The sequence below is a fragment of the Erithacus rubecula genome (genome assembly GCF_903797595.1).
Source record: "Erithacus rubecula genome assembly, chromosome: 4".
Taxonomy (NCBI): Eukaryota; Metazoa; Chordata; class Aves; order Passeriformes; family Muscicapidae; genus Erithacus; species Erithacus rubecula.
In genome coordinates this window covers 18,135,711-18,156,909 of record NC_136686.1, presented here as the reverse complement: position 1 = coordinate 18,156,909, position 21,199 = coordinate 18,135,711, and the positions used below count along the sequence as shown (strand labels likewise).

General features: G+C 40.9%; 1 protein-coding gene across 1 annotated transcript in view; it reads right to left on the bottom strand.

The window, feature by feature from the left end:
* Positions 1-6,570: 6,570 nt before the first annotated feature.
* POLR3B (RNA polymerase III subunit B) overlaps positions 6,571-21,199 on the bottom strand; it is a 70,449-nt gene continuing 55,820 nt past the window's right edge. Inside the window, exons 24-28 of the mRNA XM_079303616.1 lie at positions 19,697-19,800; positions 18,674-18,840; positions 16,337-16,450; positions 11,153-11,326; positions 6,571-7,110 (exon numbers count right to left, since the gene is read on the bottom strand). Of these exons, the coding sequence (XP_079159742.1) occupies positions 6,981-7,110; positions 11,153-11,326; positions 16,337-16,450; positions 18,674-18,840; positions 19,697-19,800 (689 nt within the window). The 3' untranslated portion in view covers positions 6,571-6,980. The remainder of the gene's footprint in view (positions 7,111-11,152; positions 11,327-16,336; positions 16,451-18,673; positions 18,841-19,696; positions 19,801-21,199) is intronic.

Genomic DNA, 21,199 nt, shown 5'->3' with positions numbered 1-21,199 from the left:
CTGTAACTGTCTGTGCCACTAGGCTATGACCACACCTTTTTTGACATAAAAAGCTCTTTATGCTGGTACTACACTCTGAGCATCTGTACTGAACTCTAACAAATATTTGGGGAGAAAACCCCAAGAAAAGCATTTTCAACAAAACTGCTGGCATAGGAACAAAAAAAAAACCAAACCAAACCAAACAAAACCCTATTATCTATTAATTTAGCTAATTCTACTAAAGGCAACTTTAGGTTGAAGTTGTACAGAAGTTTTCCCACAGATCCTCAGGGACACCAGCCCGCACTAGTTTTAGGAATGGATGGGAATTGCTTTTGAAAGGAGTTACGTAAGATGGCTCTGCAATACCAGGGATCTGAGTTCAGTGACTCAGGGGATCCTTCTGGATCCGATGTATCTCTGTGCAGGCTGTAAGATTGCTGGCAACAGCCAAACACACGGTGACACTTCATTATTTTAGCAGTGGCCTGCAGTCTGTGAGTGGTTCCATATTGTCTTGCCTGAGCCAGCAGCCTCCTCTCAGTATGAACCCATGCTTCTGTCAACTCTCCTTCCCAGCTCCATTCCTGTTTCTGCTATCTTCATCTACTGGGCAAATCCCATGGATGAAACAGAGAAGAATCTTGTTTCTGTACTGGCTTCTCTTTCCCACTTACTCATCTTTATTACCAGAACAGGAAATGTTAACTTTATTTTACATATATTAACACCCCTGAGGAAGCTATACGTATAGGTGAAGGACAGGATATGGGGTAAGCTGACAGATGACTTCTGGAATCAACTCTGTGTCTGTGCTTGGGGAACATGATGCTGACAGATGCAGAAACTGGGAGAGGAACATCAAAAGGCTGCCTAGGTAAACAAGTGCACCAATCCCTTCAAAAGCCTTTAATCGACACAAGCACCACGAGAAAGTGGCTAGGGCAGACACATATGCAGGTATCTGGGAGAAAACCAGCAGAAGAGCAGAGGCATGTAAATGATGGATTGCACATGCACAGAGCAGGGGGCACCTTCCTTTTAGCTGGAAAGAAAAGTAACATGAATTGCAGCTGGCTTGCTGTAACTCTAGACGTTTCTGAAGCCAAGTTTCGCTGAAGATGAGCACAGCTCACCCTTAGATAATCTTCTCTTATTAATTTCTGTGAAGGAATTTTGCTCAGCCCAAGCTCTCTTCTGTTTATAAAGTAGTGCAGCGACAGTGTTGCCAGAAGCGATCAGTAGAAACACCTGGCTCACACTGGTCACTGGTCAGTCTGCATGGAGGAAGGGAATTTGCTCTCCTGGTTAGTATCAGCATCTGTAGGAGTTGAGAAGAACCACTGCACCCAGGGCTGCTGCCCAGAACGCTCAGCCTGGGAGACACTTGCTGACTCGACTTTGAGAAAAGGGCAAGCAGTCATCGATTTCCGAGCTTACACCAGATTTAGCTGGCTTTTGTTGTGTGTAGCTGGTACTAGTTACCAGAGGATTTGTACTGTGTGTTGGAAGAAGAGCCAGCCCTAAAAGCTGTTATAGACAACAGACACAGAAAAGATCCATTCCAGACTGCATCTCAGCTGCCGAACAACTGGATGTGAAGCTGTCATATCCTTTTAGATGATCGACTGATAATGAGCTCCTTTTGATCTGCCTGGAGAAGAGAATTACCTTCAGTGCCTGCCTCTGACTGGCAGGGGGAGGCTTGAATGCAAAGTTTAAGTTTCCAATTCACCAGGAGTTCAAGGGAAAACTGTTTCCATTATTAGAACATAATTTTAGCAAGAAATTAGAACTTTGCTGTTAAGGACACCAATTTCTTTCTTAGTTCTTGAGCTATTTCTCAGTTTATGTTTTATTGTCAAGGAGACAATAACTACCATGCACTGTCTGGAATGGCAAAGCATATGCATAGGTCAAGGAGCTCCCCAAAACTCAGGACAGTGAAAGACAAAGGCTCTGCTGCAGTTAGCAGCAGGGAATTGCTTTTGATTTGGATGCTGTTTATGTGGTGACTGGGAGGAGGGGACAAGGACATGCACAACGAAGTTATTATCAAAAGTACCTGGCCACTGGAACCACCTCAGAGTTACCTGCCTCAGGAAACACACAAATAAAGGAGTAACTGCAGTTAGGTGACATACATAGTTGTTTTTTTTTCCCAGCAGTGACATGAAAAGAGCAATGGGCAGGTCATGAGCTTGGAAGAAATTTTTGGAAGATGGAACAAAGGCCTAGACAACAAAAATCTTTGTGGTTGATTTTGAGACAGAAAGAGAATAAACCCATATAGAGTGCTTAAAAAAAAAAAAAAAAAAAAAAAAGCCAGCTTAAAAAATTCTCTGTATTAGCTCTGATCTGGGTTTGGAGAGTTTAACTGAGAGTTCTGATATTATGGGATGTATCTTTGTATTAAGGAAGGTAGAGGGGCTCTATTTGCCTCCCAGGTTCATATGGTGAGTTCTTTAATTATTTCAGGGAGGCAAAACTGATTCATGCAGTTTTGGCTACCTGAAAGCATAGAGTCTGACGTATCCAGGCAGAGATTGACAGAATTGACAAAAGATTGACAAAAGTAGTTGCTCTTACTCTTGCATCTTTCTACTCTCCACAGAAATTGGCAGGCCCATGCTGACATGGAAGTATTTCTTGAGAAGGATGGACTGAAGTCAGAACTTTTTCAAACATGTTCAAGTTTCTAGCAGCATTTAGGTCTAAAACATGGATCCATTTCTGGGCTTCTGAGCCTTAGACACAGGAATTGGAATCCGGATCCTCACCGTGCCTTGCACACGTTAAGCCTCCCAGCACTGGTCCAGATAATAGCAAAGAGTCACCATCTGGCTGGATTTTACGGTTTGATGAAGTGCTCAGTTTTAAGGCAAGCACGTGTCTGGCACCTGGGGACTGTGGAGGCCTGATCCCAGTTCTGGCACAGCCTTCCTGTGGCCCTGGGCAAGTCACGTCCTCTTCAGAGGAGGGAATTCATCAAGTGGCCCATGGCCCTGCTGAAATAGCAAAGGGCTGTAAAACAATCCTCAGCTCCAACGGGAGGAGAGGCCGGCTGGAGGGGCTCTCAGCTCCCTGCCACAGCTCCAGAGGTGCTGAGACACGGCTCAGGAGGGCTCCTGTGGGCCACTGTGGGAGGGCTGCAAGACACAAACCTTGATCCATGGCTTAGGCTCCCCCTCACTAGGGCCATCCTCATCCTCAAGAGCCTCAGGGCAAAGCACAGACAGACTCTTAGCCCCTCTAAAACCCTCTTTAGATTTGGTTTTGCAGCTGTGTGACACAGTTTACTGTCAGACCACCTGGGTCTCATCAAGGCTTGCTAATTCATTGTCAGGTGCACAGCACTTTTCATTAGTTTGCTATTTGTTACCACTAATCAGTGAAATTTTCTTCAGTCTTTATAGGTTTTTAATTATGTCGTGCTCCCATTTTGCTATAAACCACAGATATTTATTTATTTAGCATTAGAAAACATGAGAAAAGATAGTAATTTCTCATCATCAAGAGTCTATGTTTTTCATTGATTTTCCTCCCTGTTTAAGCAAGAAATAAGGAGTCCAACAAATTAAAAAGCTCTCTTTGCTGCACATTGAAGCTTCTTTGTAAGGAAAACTCATAATGAGATATGGGCATTACCAATAAGACCAATTGTGCTTTGTGGGAGCCCTTCCTTTACTTTTATCTTAAAATTATTACATCTCAGTATGCCTTTATTTCATAATATATCCTCTTTGAATGCTAGAATTGGCCAGTCTGGTTTCATTTTTCTTTATAGTTTGTTTTTCTTATTTCTATGTTTGGATATATTTACCTTAAAGAGAAAAAAAAAAAAAAAAAAAAAAGGTAAGTACCTGTAAAGGTTATGTAAATGATTTGAAGTGAAACTGTTTTTCTGAACTCTAAACAAGTGATCTGTGTTGCTCTCAGCTCCAGAACTGGCCAGCAGCCCTTGGCTTTGCTCTCTACCCCACAGTACTCTGCAGCTCAGCCCTGACTTCATTCTGTTTCTTACATCCAAAGAGTAGGGCTGGACATGTTCAGTACTCATTAGATACACAGCATTTAACCCTTTATCTGCAAAGCCAGTGGCAACTTATACGACATGGAGTTAGGTATCTTTTCCAACAGCAGCATACACCTCCAGCTCATATCAGAAAATGGACTGCATCTGGCATTTCAGCTGGGACTGATGCTCAAGATCTTCCTGCTGAACAGCAATTCTAGAAAGCTTCTCCTGGGCACCATATACAAGGAATAAAGAAGCTGCAGTGGAATGAAAACCTTATGGTAGTTTTCCAGCCACAGCTCCCAGCGCTAAAGCTTTCAGATTTTGTCAGGTGTTGTTCAGAATATGGCATCTAATTCAACACTTAGACAGCAATTGCAGGGTTGATCTGGGCAACACCAGCCCCAGCAGTACAGCCATGAGCTGACATAAGCCCTTCTTTCTGAAGGCATTCAGTATAAAAAGGGGGGGAGGGGAGGTTGTCTGGGAAGATAATTCAAATGGCTGCAAGGATGAGGCTCACTAGAGGAAAGTAATGTGACAGCTCTGGGGTTCTGTATTTTACCTCATCACTCTATGCATTATAAATTTTTCCTGACTGCACTAAGATTCCTTCCATGAATTGCCACTTTGACCAGCGATATTCCAGGAATCCATAGCCACTTCTTCTATTTCTGCTTCTGGTTTTCTAATGCCTATTCCATTGCCAAGAGATTACTTGCAGGTGTCAATTATGGTAGAACATAGGCAGCCTCTTAGAGAGACATAAGAAGTTAAGTATCAGTGTTTCAACTCATATCTGCACTCAAATATGCCTCCAGCACAGGCTTAGGTCAGGGAGCAGTGATGTGTATATGCAGCTGATGTAGGTATCACCAGAGTAGCTGATAGTGGGTGACCCTCACTGCCAGACATGTCTAGTCTCTATGCTTTACTGGATCCATCATTCTTAAGGCTGCTCCTTTCTTCCTAAACCTCAGCTATCACACGATATTCACCCTCAAAAACCCATTCATCCCCACGCTTCCATCAGCTTGAGGTGAATGAGCTGCAAGGTTCCTCCTCAGGGCTGCACACAGACCATTTCTCTCAATGAGCTTACCCATGAGCACATTCTTTGTTCCTCCTCCATCTCTGCTGTAACTGCTTCAATTTCCACGCGTGCAATTTACACACTGCTTAGTCTTTCATGTCCCGCAGCTCTGGCCACCCAACCTAGGAGACCACCTGGGAGAGGACTAAGGAGCAAGGACCCTTCTCCTCAGCAGGTTTCCGTGGTGCCCCCAGCAGCCGCAGCCTTAGAGGATCACTCCCTCTGCTGGTGCTCCCGAGCCGCAGCTGGGCCATCTCAGGCACCAAAGCAGAGGTTGTTCATTCAGCTGAGGCTTTTGGTTAACCTCTTCCTCCAGTGTGGAGGACATCACTCTCTCCCTCTCTTAAAACTCTTTTGTGAATAATCCTGAGCTGTTTGGATCTTGGAAGAGGTGCTTCAAGAGCTTTTCCAATCCAGCTGTGCTGTGTCGACACCTGTGTTGTGATCGATCCAATTGCAAGAAAAAGGAGTGGGGGGGAAGAGAAAGAAAGTAGAATCTATTTCTTCTTGGTTTTTAAGCCCAAACACAAAAGTACTAGCTTAAGCATTTCATGGAAGGCTAAAAAGAAATCTACTCTGGCTGATACTCAGCTGTGCTCAGAGCTGAAAGAGCAGCAGCAACATGATTGCATGAGCAGCATCAGGATCAGCAGGATCGTCAGGTTCAGCACACAAAATCATATGAAGAGTCAAAGAGCATCTCAGGGCTTCTACATCATAGGCAGTGTTCTGTACCCTCACTGACCCAGACTGCTGCTTTTCACTGAAGGACAGATGAAGTCTGTGCATGTTGAGGTCCTCTGCTTAAAAAGTTACCTGCATGCTTTCCTGAGTATGAGCTCTTTAGTTTAGGGTGCTAAATTATTCTTAGTTGATCAACTGCTTTAGTTCTAGGCCTTAGATCTCATGAAAAAATCCAGTTGTTCCTGTTCTAAATCCTTTCAGGTCATTCAAACCTGCTTCATTGCCAGTGAAGGATTTGTTGTTCTTCATAGGTTTGGTTTTATTTTGTTCTTAAAATGTTCTGGCTATGTCATATTTTAAAAAAAAGTTCTAGAGTCCTATGACAGCACACTAGATAATGATCATCACCCAGTGTTTGCAGGCTATCTTTTCAGGACTTTGAGCCAGTGCATTATCAGATCTGCTACCCTCAGCAGAAATGGAATGGATATCTGTGTGCTGTATCATTCCCATGCAACACATGAAGTCATCTCCTCCCCTGAACTTCATGGAAACTGTATACATTTAGTTGAGAGCATATTACCTGTACAAGCACACTAGTGCTGTCACACAAATGCACCTGCATGCTGAATCTCACTCAAAATGTCTGATCTCAAGCTCTTGAGAAAGTAGTTTCATTTCTCTAATATTGACACTACTTCAGAAAATTGTAACGCTTTAACAAACTGCTTTAGGAACAGAAAATGGTAAGGCCTTACCATCTTTACAAAACTATCAACATATTCAGCCAGTATATGATTTAAAACATTTATTACAACTGTTTGGAAAACATTTTTAACCTCTATGAATAAGATGTGTGTTTAGACCTGCTTAAGACCTAGTCCAGCAAAGACCTTTTCAAATGCTAGCACGGAATTTTTTTAAGTGATCCAAGTGCTTTGCTGGACCATGGCCTTATTCCACAATTCCCAGGTGTCCTGCTCATGACTAATCAAGGCTTCAGAACTGCTCCTAGTGTATTTCACTGACAGACTCTTCATGTCAGCTCTAAAACAAGGAGAACATGTAAGAAGTATTCCTACTGTCTTGAAACTCCCTTCACTCAGTTTTTAGAGTTTATTCCTGTTCACCATAAAAACCAAGCACTTATATATGCTGGATTTCAATTCCATATGGTACTTTTGTGGGTCTTTTTCATCTTCTTCATTCATTGTACTTAGCTAGTTTTAGCCTAGGTATAATATTCATGGACTGCAGTTCTTGGAATAAGAGTTTACAAGCATAAGGTATGCGCAGAGAAGACACATGACATGATGATTTGCAGTAGTGGCACCTAGGGAAATAAGCAAAAACAAAGTTAGTTTGGTCCATCAATTCTGCTGAAAAAACTCAATTGCCACTAGCCACTGTTGTTTTGTCCATCTGCATTTAAACACTAGCCACAGTCCTAGAAGCACCAAATGCTTGAGACACATTATAGTGCTTAAGTAATAGCTTTTAGTCCTTAAATAATCTGACTGAAATAAGTAAGAACTTAATGTTAAACCTGCACTTTTCTAGGAGGGCAATCAAAATGCTCAGGAGCTAACAGGACTGACTTCTGCTTCTTCAGCTCTCATATAAATGTCAACAAATTCAGCACTGCATAGTGACAGAAAGGTGAACAAAGCCAAGTGTTCCTGAAAAAATGGTTAATGGTCCAATTTCTCTGTTATATGTATGTCACAAAAAGAAGAGTCAAGAAGAAAGAAGGTTGATAATAGACAATTTCACCCTATAATGTCTCAAATAATTACTTTTCCCAGAAAAGAGCCACTTCTCATGTTACATCTTCAAACTTCAGTCAGCATAGAAATTCAGTAAAACTGCTTTAATACATATTCTTTGTGCTCTTTGCTCTAATGATCTTAAAATTCAGAGGGAAAAGGATTTTTTGTCATATAGATGTAATCTTGACTATATAAGGAATAAATAGGTTAGCCAGACATCTTTACAGTATTGGGACTCAAATTCAGTGGTGGTAGAAAATATAAAAATCGGTTTCCAACCTCCCTATCTCTTCATTCTCCTGTGTATTAAATTTTCTGGTTTTGCAGAGTTGAGAAAGCCACTCCTTTGGGAACACAGAGTGACTCAGCACTTCCTAATGGTCTAACAAAGCTCTTTTTTTTTTGTTCCCGTGTTTCAAATTTATATTTCTGGCATAAAGTCATAACAGTCTGAAGATCCAATTAAGGAAGAATTACTGAAACTCCTGCAGGCTTCTATGGTACAGAATGAGGCTCACAGCCAATGCAGTTTATAACTGCTCCCCTAGTCCATATTTATAGGGATAGGTACATTTTATGGTGGGAGGAAGTGACCTAAATGGGAGCCATTCTCCAGCAATGGCAAGCAAGCAATTGCTCTCAGTAGGAGAGACAGAATTCCTCCCTGGCCCTGGAAGCCTGATCAGACACAACTTCTCTGCTATGAGCACAAGTCTGGCATCTGATTGCAGCTCCTAGGGACTGAGGAGCAGAGAATACTCACTGCACCCAGGCTCAAAACTACACCATTCTGGGCCTGCTTTGTACTCGGTGGGACCACCCAGAAAGGTGCAGTAAGCACAAAACTCCATCAAAGAGATCACAGAAACAAGTAATTGAAAGACCATTTGGTATTAGAATTGACACTAAACTGGTCAGAAAAAGGCAACTCTACCATACAAGGCTGAATCTGGACCAGAAACAAAATTTTTCTTCATGAATATTTTTAAATGCATATACCAGAGAGATCAGAGTAACTCATCATCAAAAAATTTTGCTTATTGCATTCAGTGGAGTCTGCTCCAAGCACCTGTGCAACAACTAAACTGGAAAATCTGCATAAACCCAGTACATCATAGCAAGCTCCAACCACATTTTTCACAGGGACAAATTCTGTCACTGCTGCAAGAGCCCCTTTCCCCTGTGAAAATACCAGTTCAGACCCCAACACTGATCTGCTGCTACTGTCTTGCAGAAAATGGTACCCAGGGGCTAGTGCTTGTGTGAGAGGAAGGGCTCATCTTCCATAAGACAAGTGCCCTTAATGCTAGCCACAAACAATGTTTCTAAAAGGTTTTTTGCAGCAATGTCTTATTAATGCCTGAGTCACTGAAAAGGCCCCTTTGGAAGTTTCTCTTAATGACTTTGTCTCTTCTGTGATGCTCATTATAGGGCCACTTACTTTAGATACTGGTAGACACAGCATAAAATTTAGCAGAAGCTCTTTTACTGATTACTCTCACACATCAGACAGCTTTTCACAGAATCAGTTTGCAAGAATGTCTGGCTCTGTCTGAGACAGGAGTTCCTTTCACAATGATTTAAGGAATACTAAACTTTGCTACGAACTTCAAAAAATGAAATGTTTTAGCAACACCTTAAAAATAAAATGTAGTATTACTTCTAAATTTCAAATTCCTAATTTTCTTCAAGGTACTTTTACTTCCTGTGAACTCTGAAAATCTTCAGAGACTGCTCTGAAAGTCAAGGTCTTATTGAAAAAATAATTGAGCTACATCTTGATGTGAGGTTGTTTAAAGGCAATGCTTTACACAGTTAGAAGTGGTTGGTTCTTTGACTTATAGCATGTCCTTCCTTTCACACTGCTTCCTACAATTGTTATTTGCATTGCAGTAGTTTTAAGAGACCTGGGTCAGAAAAAAGCCTCCATTCTTACATACACTGAACTCACCCTCAAGACAAACTCTCAAAAAGAGTTATGGCACAAGAGCCAGCAGGACCATGCCCAGCTGAAAATCACCAATCACAACAGCATGCCCAGAGAAGTCCCATCTCTCTCCTGGATTACATGTGTTTACACACCTCTGTCTGCACATCTGCTCCCCCAGGAGCAGAGCTGCTGCTGCTGTGAGCAAACAAAGCTGGTGATTGCTTTCTGGCCAGAAGACACATACTTCAGAAGAAAGGTCTGACCAAGGGCAGAAACAGTAGCTGTCACCTTTACACATCTACAAACTGAGAATACACCTTACTTTCCTACTTCATTGTATCATGGAAAAATCGCTCTTGAGGCATTGCAGTGAATAAAGTCCAATATCCTGCCTCTCCCAATAGATTGATGCTGATGCCCAAGATGCAGCAACCTTCCAACTGTGGTCTTTTGAAGTTTAGAAATTAATCTTTTTCCTCCTCCTTTTAACTCTCCATCTTTCCCCAACATAAATAATAGGGTAACTTGAACTTGCACCATTTATTTTTTCTTCCCTTAGTCATGGGATTTCAGATCACCTATTTCTGCAAAGGTTGCAAGAAGATTGTATCTCAAATTCCTATTGGTCTCACAAGTTTGTTTTCTGCTCGCCTAAAACAAAACCAGGTCAAAGCAAAATATCTCCCTCACCTCTGAGACTATAAACAGAAGTTTGTTTACCTTCTAATAATAGTGATTTATTTTCAGCATGCTATAGGACAACTTTAAATCTAACATCTCAACACTGCTGTAGAGAAAAGACAATTAAAGCAAAACCCAGTGTGTTACACATAGTGAGCTCTACACAGCTTTGACATCCATGTATGCTTCCCCTACGTGAAAAACCTGTTTGTTTTCAGGAGACCAACTCAATCCTGTGTTAGGTCTTAGAGTAAGACAGCAAGACCAACAGCCAGACTAGAGAAAAGTTTCCTAGGGACAAGGCATTCAGGCAGAAGCCAGCTGAATTTCCAGACAGCTGCTAGTCTCTCAAGCTTCAACATGGGATCAGTGCATTTGCCTGATGCTTTGAGGAGGAACTCCTTGTTTTACAGACTACAAAGCAAAAAGCATTTGGGAGGGGCACAGCCAAAGAAAACCAAATGAGTGGGATTATGAATTCCACAGCAAGAGAACAAGAAAGCAGGGAATATTGCTTTCTTCTCCTATTCTTCTGTGCCCACTCTCACTCTTCAGCCTTGTGAGGTTCAATGTGGGATTGTAGCAGAGTATCCTCATTTCTGCTGGCAGAAGTACATTGACACTGCTGTTCTCCCCTTTTCAAAATATACATGATATATGGCATTGGGTGCTTGATAATCCCTTGCAAGAGTGGGATGGAAGGTCAGCAGTGGGATGGAAGCTCAGCAAGACAGACTAAAGGGAACAGCCTGGCTGTGGAAGAGAACACTTGTGCCCCTACAGTAGAGATCCCTGGCCCATTGTCTACACACTCAATTCAGTCCTAAGTTCAATCAGACCACAATAAAGAACCATCCCCTGTCACCATTTTTCCAAATACCAATTTTGAACTTTTTATTAAAGTGCATTTAATTGGTTCCTGTGAGCTCCTGAAAACTGAGAAGCAGTGCAACCAAGGGCAAGGCTCTGTTACACAGAGGCACTTGAAAACTTACCATCCAGAGTACCCCAGCAAGCCACACTGCCCACAAACATCCACTTCGAAGGCATCACTGGAAATCATCAGTCTCTCCAATAAAAGCATGCTGGCTCCATAGCCTATCAAACAATCCCGTTCCATCTCTCCAAGACGCAAACCACCATCCCGGGACCGGCCTTCAGTGGGTTGCCTTTGGAATAAATATTGGAGAAATATAGTAAGAATTCCACAACATACATTCCATGATTCTAGCCTGACTTCAAACTGCAGGAACCAGACAGAGTTGATGGACTTTACAAACCAGAGCTGCTGATCTCACAAATGTGCTGCTCCCGTACCTGCAATATGATGCAGTTCTGTAAGTGCAGCATCAGGCCACAGGTCTTTACCTCACACAATGCAGCTGAGTAAGTGAAAACAAAAAGATTTTGAAGAGTATCCAAGACAATCTGGACACAGATTTGGCACTCTTTCTTGATGAGACATTATTGTTTTAGCTGACAAAATGAAACAGTATTCAGCAGCTAATGAATCAATCATCAACCTAATGTTTCAGCTGAACCTCAGCTAAGACTAATTTCTAAAATAAAGATTATTTTGATCTGTGAGAGAATATCAAAATAAGTCAGCAAAGAAGTAGCACACATAACGCTAACTCATGACTGACATGCTATTTTTTAAGTAACACCTAATTTATTTTTTTCACCTGTGATGATTAATAGACTCATTTTTGTGTTCTACAGTTTCCTCTACACAAATCAAACTCATCTATTTTCCTTATGGTGCTAGAGGAAAATTTTAATAAATTAATCAAATATACACTAAAGATTTTGAGGTAAAGAAAAAAGAGGTACTGTTTATATAATCTAACATTAAGACTGTTTAAGGAAATTTTTTGTTGGACACACTCAAAACTTTTAACCTCTTATTTGTCATTCTGCAATTTCATAGTACTAGTTCTACTCTCATGTACCAGCACAATGATGTAGTACTTAGGCTGCAAGTACCAGAGCAATCTATGAAGCAAAACCAATCCTGAATTCCTACAGCACTAATGTACTGTATGCATCTTAATGAATATTCCCATCTCAGTATATTCCCTGAAACACAACAGCACAGAGAAGGAATTCAGCTTCACTCCCTGAAACCTCACATTTATGTGCTGTTTCTGACACTTGTAGCAGTGTAATCCACCTAAAATATTCAATGACAGATCTGGCCCATTACTTTTGGAGTACATTTTGTTTCTATTATTTCCAACAACTGAATTTCTTAAGCTTACTAAAGATAATAAAAATAAGATTTTGACAACTTGCTGCAAATCACAGGAAATAATTTATTAAAGCCTTCAACATCTAATAATCTTTTGTAACATATCAAAACTAAGCCTAATTACCAGACCAAAGTATCTTCTAAAAATGCAAGTTGATTTGTTTTTAGGGGGGAGTAGTTTCTCTTACTCTGACCACACTGGAACCTTAAAACTAATCTGCTTGTAATTCAAATTGTCCTTTTCATTCATATAATGTTCTGTTTTTCCCACTGTTGGGAGAATGGATAAAAGTTGTTTACATCCTGATTAAACTCCCCAGGGCCCCCTCCCCAGATGATGGCACCACCACTGTTCAGATGCTGTTTTAAAGGACTAACCCTGTGGTGAATGCAGCTTCTCTTCTGAAGTGCCAAGAGGCAGATTATAAAAGCAGTTTGGACCTCCAAGGAATCAGGCATTTGCTACAGTGCTAGAATTGCCTGAGTAGTTTTTATGAACTGACTTTGATTAACATTATTTAATACACAAGTCTGCTTTCAGAAGTTTCACCTCGTGCTGTTCTACAGGACAAAATAGTTTTACAAATGTGAGCCCAAATAAAGTCTCATCCCAATTATGGCAGGACAAAACCTCTGAAAAAAGGTATGGGGCCTCAATCCATGCACAGATATGCTATGGATCTTACAACAGACACAGGGTGAAGATTTTTAAGGCAGATGAAGTTCGATTTAAAAAAAATACAAAAAGCTCCTCAAACAGAAAACCCAACTTGAATCTTCAGTGCTGTTAAGTTTCACTCCCACTGTCAGTATGATCTCATTGAAAGAAAACAAAACAAAATCCTGCCTACCTAAAGAGTAGTTTTCTGAAGTACCAAAAACTTCAATACTGAGATTGAACCTTTATCTATCTTCTGCTTCCTAAGACTATAAGATTTTTCTTCCAGCTCACATGGGTTTTAAAATTCCTCATATAAAAAGTTTGTTAAAATGTTAAAACAGTACTTATAAAGCATTTGTGCCTCCCCTTTCCCACTATACACATGTACACTGCAGCTGTTGCCCTGGGCAACTAACTTCTTTCTTTATTCTAAATATAACATCAGAAAATAAAGCAGACTCTTGAAAATAAGATTGGGAATATCATTAAAAAGAAATATTTTAAATATTAAGGAAAAACATAAGTTCTTAAAATCCTCAAATGCTAAATAAAATGCAGTGACGCTTTAAATTTAAAAAAAGGTGATCTTCATTCTATTTAACTGCTGCCTTCAGAAAAAATCATAAAACAATTAACTTCAGTGTTTTTAAGCACATTAAGAATTTATTGGCACTAATTCTGCATTTTCTGCAAGAACAGTGGGCTCAGCTGAATGGTCTTACTCCTTATTTCACTGGGCAGTGGGGGAAATAAGTCTGCCCCCATGGTTTCAGAAGATCTCCCTTTTGCCTGCTAGGGAAAGCTAGTGACAATTTTAAATGGAGCTGTTTGCTGAAACACTGATCTCCAAGAATAGAACATTACCTAAAAAACACAGAAGAAGGAAGGCACCCTGTGCTCACAGAGCCACAGAGCACAGAGGGGAACCCTGAGCAGTGTTTGTCCCACTGCTCCCCTGCAGCACAGCAGGACCTGGCACATCCAACATGTCCAAAGACACACAGGTGGCAGCTCTGACAAGGTCCATCAAAATAACTAGGCATACAGAAAGCTTACATGCTCTCTTGTAAGAAAAATTAAAAGCATCTTATCTATTAAAAAGATTCAGCAGGGCTGGGTATCTGAGCAACACCACATATAGAACTGTGTCACAGATTAATTGTCAATTACTCATGGCTCTGAAATTAAGGATTGCATTTCATTTTGGGTACCAGTCCAAAGGGCAACATCCTGGTGGGTTCTGACCATGTTGACAAAGAGTGCTGCTTTGCAATTCTGCAAAGTCTTGTTTTAATCAGAACAATAGCTAGAATCAGTGATGATCAAGAAGCTCAAGTATTCTGCCTTATTCCAGATGGAAATACAGCTTTGCTCTGTCACTTAGGGTACATTTGATATATAATAAAATGCATTTCAAGACAATGACAGCCAAATTCCACGTTGGAAGCTGTTACAGGATTACTTTTAAAATCAAAAAAGAATGTTAGATGCAATCTACTCTCCAGGAAGTGCAATGGATGATGAAACAATAGCAAATATGAAAGCTGGCAATGCCAACTCTCTCAGCAGAAGCAATGGCAGTAACAAATGTTTAATAATTTGAGAAGAAAAAAGAAAATTCCTGAAAGACTAGTCAAGAGGCAGCATAAATTGAACATCCACTAGCTTTCCTATAAGTCAAATAAGGAGCCCTAATTACATAGTATGATGCTATTGACTGAACAAAGAATTTGCAGAAAGTAAAGGATGGGGAAAATCACACAACCTTCATCTTTACATATAAACATTATATTGACTTGGTATTTAGGTTTCATTTAAATTCAGTATCTTTAAACAGCTGAGAAGCTGGGGAGGCAATACAAAGGCAGATCAAGGAATTTGGGTAAGCCAGAAGTTCCCGTAAATCCTGTGTACTGTTAGCTAAGACAGAGTTTTCACTTTCATGGGAAGGTCCAATATAATGCTTAACACACTGAAGAACGGAAAATGGGGCAGACAGCCTCTTATTTGGGAATATAATTTATGTTCATATAGGCAAGCAGCTGTGGTTGGCTATGCCACTTTTTCTCAATGTGGTTGATGAAAAAGTTCAGATGAGTTATAAAATCTTTTCATGATTTCTTTTCCCAGTTCAATCACTGATATTTATTTGCATGGAAAGCATAAGTTTGTCCTATAGAAAGTGTGAGGTTGGAAACCAAAAAGGCATAGAAAATCAGCAATGAAAAGCCAAAGAGGAAGACACCTATGCAACAAGTACAGCAGAGACCTGCCCCTCCTTTCTCTAACAGCACATCAATAGGTAGAAGCTGCACTTACTAAGAGCTGATGTGCAGCCAGGCAAAGCAAGAGTGGTGGATCCTCACACAATGAGAGACGTAAAAAAAAAAAAAAGAGGAATTAAAGAACACTAATCATGCTTGTTACAGGGAAGAGTAAGGGTGGGATAGACGTGACTGTGCTTTACATTCTAAAAACAGTACAAAGATTATGGTCAGAATAAGTACAAGTTTTGACTGGCCAAAAAGAAGAGTACCACCATGCAGGAGGTGAGGTATAAGGGTCTACATAATAGCCCAGAGAGACTGGCAAATGTCAGTTTGGAATGATCTTCACTAGAATATTCAAGATTAGCTGGCAGTTAATTTCCTGGCAAGTTTCCATAAATAATCCTATTGTGATGGAGAGAGGTGAACTAAATGATCCCCTAGAAGCATCCCCAAAGCAAAGACTGTGTCACTAAACTCTTTTTTGTGAGCAAGGAATATCAGAAACTTTGAACATGAGTGCAAGCAGACACAGACCTTGGCTTTAAGGAGAAAAAGAAAGTAGCACCAGTAAAAGCAGGAGGCTTCAATTTCCCCAAAGGGTTTCTCAGAGTATATTGAAATATTAGACCGTACTTTAAAATTTCTTCCTTCTACTCATAACTGATTTTGCAAAACTAAAAATGTTAAAGAAAACACAAACCTCTTAAAATACCTATATGAGCAATGTGGAACAGTCCACAGTGTGTACTATGAATCAGAGATAGTGTTTTTACCATCTGCTGGCAAACTCAAGTTTTGAACCACTTAGAGCACACCTGAACCTTCAGCACAACCTCCTGCCACAGACTACTGTCAGAGTTTTTAGTCTGCAACAATGTAATAACAGTTTGTAGCATTTTGTCCCAAGGTAAAAAAAAAAAAAAATTTTATAGCAATCAGTCAGCTGGTGACACATCTCCATGTTCACAAGAATTTAGTACTTAGCCTGTAATAATACCTGGTGAGCACTGCTCTGGGTCCTCGAGCTCTTGCATGCATTTTATCCAACACCATGTGCTTCAGTTTCTGGTAATATACAGGACCAAAATAGATATAAGCTTCCAAAGGTTCACTGAAAGAACAAAAATCAAAACAAAATCCACATCTACAGTTAGTATACATCCACCTTAAGAGAGGCAAGGGTCTCACATACATGAGAAATGTGAAACAATTTGGAAATAATGGGTCCTAGAAAAATGTGTTTGGGCTTTCTGGGCAATCAGCCTGAAACCCCTTTCAGGGAAATCTTCTGAACACAGGGGCAGTACACTGCCAGCACCATGTGCTGCTGTCTCCACTGCAGCAAGGAGCAAGCTCCTGAACTCTGGTCTTATGTTGTGCAGACATGCTGCTACAGATGCAGGTACCTGTTTCAGCTGTACCATGGTAAGTCCCTCCTCTGAATCTGTACAGAAGGGTTTCAACAGCTTCATAAGTAGCCAGGAAATGTGTCAGACCCTGAAGAGTGACTTAGGGTATTTCTGTTTACATTCCTTCATAAAGGTAAATATATATGTAAGCGAATATATCCAGCATAAATGCTCAAAACATCCTTTTTTGTAGGAGCACTTTAAGAAACTTGCATTTGCAAGAATAGCACTGGCACACTGTGAGCCTGACAATGCCCTCATCTACTAATTCTCCCTGCACAGCCCAAGGCCCAGATGGATGAAAGCCCTCCTTGAGTGTCTGTACATCTGCACAGCTGCCCCGGCAGCACTGCCCAGCAGCTGCATCCAGGGGACAATGACTGCTGCCCTGGCTGGCACTGGGGGCTCAGATGAGCTGGGTAAAGGCCCTTGAGAACTGCATTTAGGCACTTTCATCAGCTTGAGAACATCTGTGAGCGATCCAGAGGGTGTTACTCCATCCTGTGAGGTGGAGCATGGCTAAAGATTTCTGTGTTTAAAACACCCCCAACTGTAAGAAGAGTGCAAGAGCCTAAAGATCAGAAAGCAATCAGTGAAAAGCACTCAGTCCTTTCCCAGCTACCACCTTCAGCACTAAGAATGACCAGATTTAACAACAACAGACTCAGCATGGCCACTAATTTGTTTGGGAGGAGGGGGGAAGTATGTGCAATGTAAAAACAAGCAGGAGACAAAGGTATTCCACCTCCCTTTAGAGTCATTACTGACATTATGCAGTGTTATTCCAAAAGTTGACTATTGAAGAAAATAGTAAAACTTCATTAGACATTTGAAATCTGCAAACTTTCACATTCTTATGAAATCTGCCTTCAAATTTCATAACAAACAGATTAAGTCTGCGTAACTTGCTTGGAAAAAATCAGTATCCTTAAACAAAGTCTAAACAGGGCGCTACAAAGTTGAAGTTTGGGGGTGGATTTTTAGAACTAGATGATTTTATTCTCCCTAGGAAACATGATTAGTCAGATTTTTAAAAAGCTACCATGATATACTAACAGGAAGTGTTTCAAGCACCAGGATACTTGATATACAATTTATGGAATATGGAGTGAATAAGGAAAATAAAATTGTATCTCTGAAACAAAAAGAGAAGCAACATATGGAATAAGTTGGTAGGAAAGGCAATTAAAATAAAAAGCATATTAAAAAAACTTGCAAAAGAGAACTAAACTTGCTCCTTGAGAAGAAGGGGACTGGAAGGATAATAAAAATAGCAGGAAGGTAGGATTAAGATACATTTTGGAAGGGCAGGCATGTGAAGCCATATGGTCTTTTCCTGTTCCTAAACTATCTTATGTTCTTTGAACTCTGTGTCTCAGAAGCCAGTCTGATCAACACAGCAGGAAGTTTGCAGATTAGAGTATTATGCCAGACTGAAACACTGCGTAATCAAAAGAAAAAAAAAAAAAAGAAAAAAGAAAAAAAGAGCACACACAGAATATTCCCAAGGAACAGACCTTGCCTCCAAATCCATATTTACAGTACCAATAAAGTCAACATGAAAATGGTTATCTGATTCCAAGCATATGTCAGACTTTCTGCTGACAGAAATCAGAAATTTTTTCTTTCTCAGCAAGAAAGCCTTGATTTTAGCTTTTTTTGCCAGGTAGTAAAACTTGGGAAATTTTCATATGTACCACAAGAGCCATTCCCATTACAGCAATATTTAAAATGTGGAACCACAAAATTCTTCTAAGAAAAAAAAAATGCACACTAGTCCTCAGCCTCTTTTCTCGATCTCACAGAGCAGTTTGCAAACAGGAGAAAGCTCCTGAGCTCTGAGACGTGAGAAGATTTTTCAGATGTGTGTCAACAGGATTTCCCCACTCTCCAGAAGCACCTAAATCTAAAGAGCAGATTCTCACCCAGTGATCCCAGATGTGACATAGTCCTTCCCTAGGTAGTTATATCCATGGCGAATAAGATCCTCGCACACATCCTTGACTTTGCTGCCGCCAAAAGCTGTTCCGTAGTGAAACTTGCCATCCAGCACCCCTGCCTTTCCAGCCAGGAGTTCAATCAACTTTCCAACCTGTGAAAGAAAAGCAGAGTTAGCAGCCTGGTCACTGGGACAGGCACATTGCTACACTGCTCACAGCACAAGTTAGTCATGCAGATGGCAGCCTAGAGAATTGTATGCAACAGAAGGAGTGAAAGAAATCTAAGAACCAGGAGTACTCCTGTGTAAATGGGAAAACTGGACTCATCACAGGGTTTGGGAACACAATTTTAAGGTCCTGTAAGTCAGGCAGTTCCACTTCTTCCAGTAATCTTAAAAATGGGCAGGATCTGTGTGGCCTTCTGCTGTAGGAAACAGCCTTGGAGACTGACTCACTGCAGTGAGGCAGAGGGATCAGAAGGGAAGATGCTAACAAAGGAAGAAAGATCAGAGGCTGTATGAAGGAAGCACTGAGGTCCCACATAAAGGCCAGGCAGTGAGGTATTTAGCAGACAGTGACCCTGCAGCACAGGTGCAAGACTTGCCTCAGTTCCAGGGAGGCATGTACAATTGAGGAAGTTTTATAGGTCTGGATCTATAATTGAAGCTCCTCTCCAACAGTCACCTCACAGACTGATTAGTGGGCATAGGCAATAGGGAAGGAAGAACAAGAAATTTTCAAACACAAAGGGTGCAAGTGAAGTATTCATCTGCATCCCTCCTAGCTCGAAAATGAGAATGATGTACAAAGAGCCTGCAACCCTACTCTGTTTACAGTAGGATGCTTCAAAACAGAGGGCTGACTGCTTAGAGCAGAGCAAGTGCATGGCATGATGACTGGAGATATTCTCAGTGAAACCATGCTTCAAGCTCCTTTGTCTCTAGAGGCTGATGCTGTCCTCTCTCCCTCCTGGGGACAGTGTCCCGTGAATCGAGCCGCGCCACTCACCGTCATCCGCGATGGGAAGCCATGAGGGTTCATTATGATATCTGGGCAGATCCCTGTATCACAAAATGGCATGTCCTCCTGAGGAACAATCAGTCCACACACCCCTGCAGAAGAGAAAACATTTCAATTCACAAAACAGCAAACCACCAACAGGGCTGACGCTCATCACCAGATTTTCTTTAATGTTTTCCTCCTCCTCTCTTTCTCATGGATCACTTTTTACCCAGATTCATTACCATGACCAGTATTCCCAACCTGCAGACTAGAAGAGAGCCCTTGTGACAGAACTGGCAAAATTAGCATACCCTTACATAATGCTCTCAGTGATTTGTGAGTTAGCAAATTAGGGAAGAAAGCTTTGGACCCTGCTTTCAGAAGTAACTAGAAACTTCTGTGCAATCAGACTGGAATATCTCAAGACAGACCCAATTTTTAAAGCTGATGCTCAAATTTCCTGAAAGAAAAAAATTCAGAAATTTGGCCACTTAGGTTATGTCTTTGGACATACAGAATTATTATTGATTTGAAATGTATTGATCATATGTATATTTGCTAAATACTGTCAATAAAAACCAATCAAATGGGACTTCGATAGGGACTGAGAAGAGATAAGTAGGGGAAAATAAATAAAAAACAACAAAGACTTTTTTCAGGTAACATCCGTTTGCTGAGCAAAGACTGGTATCAATGAATGACAAAGTGCAATCCAGTCCACAAACTGCTTTTATTTTGTCAGTCTATGAACACAAACTGTCCCTTTAAAAGTTTTGGAAGCTTTTTTCAGTCTCTATCAGTGTCGGATATAAAACAAAAAAACCCTTCCAAATTCTAAAAATATTGCAGAAAGAATAAACAGAAACACAAAAACTCATTTTAAGTGTCCATCATGCATCTCAAAATTTTCCTTCCAACCCTTACAACTTTCTACAGTGATTTCTGCAGACCAACATACTGCAGCTATAAATGATCAAGAGATCTAACATTCAAATTCAGGTGCTAAAATGCAGCTGCTTAAGCCCATACTCCTTTGAACCAAAGCTACTGTTTCAGCTGGACAATTTCTTCCAGAAGCCCTTAGAGCTGAAAAAGTCTGCAAGCTATTTGAGATCAGCCTGCTGCAACTGTGCCAGAGCATGCTTTGGGAACAGTCCTGGAGTGGAGGGGGCTCCTGGAAGGCTGAGGGTACTGGTTACATCCCTAAAAAGGCATCCCCCGACCAGCCAGTTCACAGGGGGATATCGGCGTCTGCTCAGGAGGGAGCTCCTCTTCCACTGTCCAAGCAACACTGGGATAGGTGTATGGGGCAGTAGTTAATAGAATGAGAATGGTAAGTATGGGGGAAGGGAGCAGAAAAAAAATGTCTGGGGCAAGGGTGTGTGTGCTGCTGTATTTTGTTTTTAAACCTATTGAAACTAATTTTCATTGTTCTACTGTGATAAATCAATAACATCCTTCCAGCCCTCCCTGCCAAGCAGCAATCATTCGCTGAAAATAAATTAAAAA